The sequence below is a fragment of the Austrofundulus limnaeus genome, unplaced genomic scaffold, assembly GCF_001266775.1.
Source record: "Austrofundulus limnaeus strain Quisiro unplaced genomic scaffold, Austrofundulus_limnaeus-1.0 Scaffold660, whole genome shotgun sequence".
In the NCBI taxonomy this organism is placed as follows: Eukaryota; Metazoa; Chordata; class Actinopteri; order Cyprinodontiformes; family Rivulidae; genus Austrofundulus; species Austrofundulus limnaeus.
The window spans coordinates 231,195-232,739 of NW_013953062.1; the positions used below are offsets into that span (position 1 = coordinate 231,195).

Below are 1,545 nucleotides of genomic sequence, written 5' to 3' on the forward strand. Positions count from 1 at the left end.
CCACTGGAGGGGGCGTTCCAGTTTAAATCTACCAATGGGAACAGGGAAATTCCCACTTCCCAGGACTACTGGAACACAGCATAGAAAGCAGCTAGATTTAGCTACAAACTGGTGACACTTCTCCGCTCGGCTCACTCCCAACTCACGTGACAGGTCAAATCACAGCCTGTGAGGTTTGAAAATCTCCTTTTAACATATCGTTAGATTATCGCAAATGCCATTAATCGTTCAGCCCGACATTGTACAACACGTTCATTCACATTCACGTTGATTCATTTCCCACTTCTAACATGGCGTGTCTTCCTGCAGATTGACCATCCACATGGACGAAGAGCTGCGGAGCCTTGCTTTCACCACTCTGCAGGCACTGATGATGGATTTCCCAGAGTGGCGAGAGGACGTCCTCTCAGGGTTTGCGTACTTCATAGTCAGGGAGGTAACTGATGTCCATCCCACCCTGTTGGACAACGCTGTGAAGATGCTGCTGCAGCTCATCATCCAGTGGAGTAAAGCAGCACAGGCCAGCAGTAAAGGTCACGACACACAGGTGGGTTCTAATGCCTTTGATCATTGTTGTAATTTGTGTTTTTGTTGTTGAGGTCAAAAACAATGTGTGTTTATTATCCCAAAGGGCTCAAGCAGCAGGCGCTCGCTGTCGTTGGAGCGGACCCCCACTATAGGTGTTCTTCATATTGTGGAGGGCTTAGCACTGGTCGTGCTCTGTAGCTGCCGCCCGGCCACACGCAAGCTAGCTGTTAACATCCTGAAGGAGGTCCGAGCGCTGCACACTGCTCTGGGTATCGGCAAGGTACTTATCGTAGTAACTGTTAGGTTACAAATACATGAGAGCTGTTAAATGTGCGCTGAGCCGTCTGTGTGCACGGTCCTTTCAGGGAGATGAAGAACTGGCCATTGATGTCATGGACAGATTAAGTGCGTCAGTGTTGGAGAGCTTCATTTATCTGACAGGAGCCGACCAGGTATGGACACGTTTTGTTCCTTTAAAGTAAACTGTTGCCACACCTTGTGACTCTGAGCTCATCTTCCTCCTCCTCTTCCTCTGTTTGTCCCTGTAGACCAGCTTGTTGTATTATCCCAGTGGGATTGACCTTCAGACACTAGCAGAGTGGAGTTCGTCTCCCATCAGCCACCAGTTTGATGTGGTGAGCCCCTCCCACATCTGGGTGTTTGCCCACGTCACGCAGGGCCAGGACCCCTGGGTCATCAGCTTCTCCAGCTACCTGCGACAGGACAACCTGCCCAAACATTGCCCCACRGCCCTCAACTACGCCTGGATGTTTGCCTACACTCGCCTACAGCTGCTGTCCCCACAAGTTGACATCAAGTATGTGTCCTTAAACACCATGGTCTACTTATTTATTTATTTATGGTTTTATTACAGTTGTGTGATATTTAGGTTTTTTTTTTTATCAAAGTCTTTTTATTATTTTTTTAACACAAACTACAGAAAAAAACAAACAAGAACACAAAACAAAACACACACACCCAAAATCCCTCCCATCCCTCCCCTCCTATACCGGATCT

General features: G+C 48.0%; 1 protein-coding gene across 1 annotated transcript in view; it reads left to right on the top strand.

Moving 5' to 3' along the window:
- The window catches only part of LOC106531640 (protein furry homolog-like), a gene marked incomplete at its 3' end in the record, with an annotated part of 82,800 nt that overhangs the window by 74,557 nt on the left and 6,698 nt on the right, over nucleotides 1-1,545 (top strand). Inside the window, 4 exon segments of the mRNA XM_014027543.1 lie at nucleotides 310-547; nucleotides 632-808; nucleotides 894-980; nucleotides 1,077-1,345. Of these exon segments, the coding sequence (XP_013882997.1) occupies nucleotides 310-547; nucleotides 632-808; nucleotides 894-980; nucleotides 1,077-1,345 (771 nt within the window).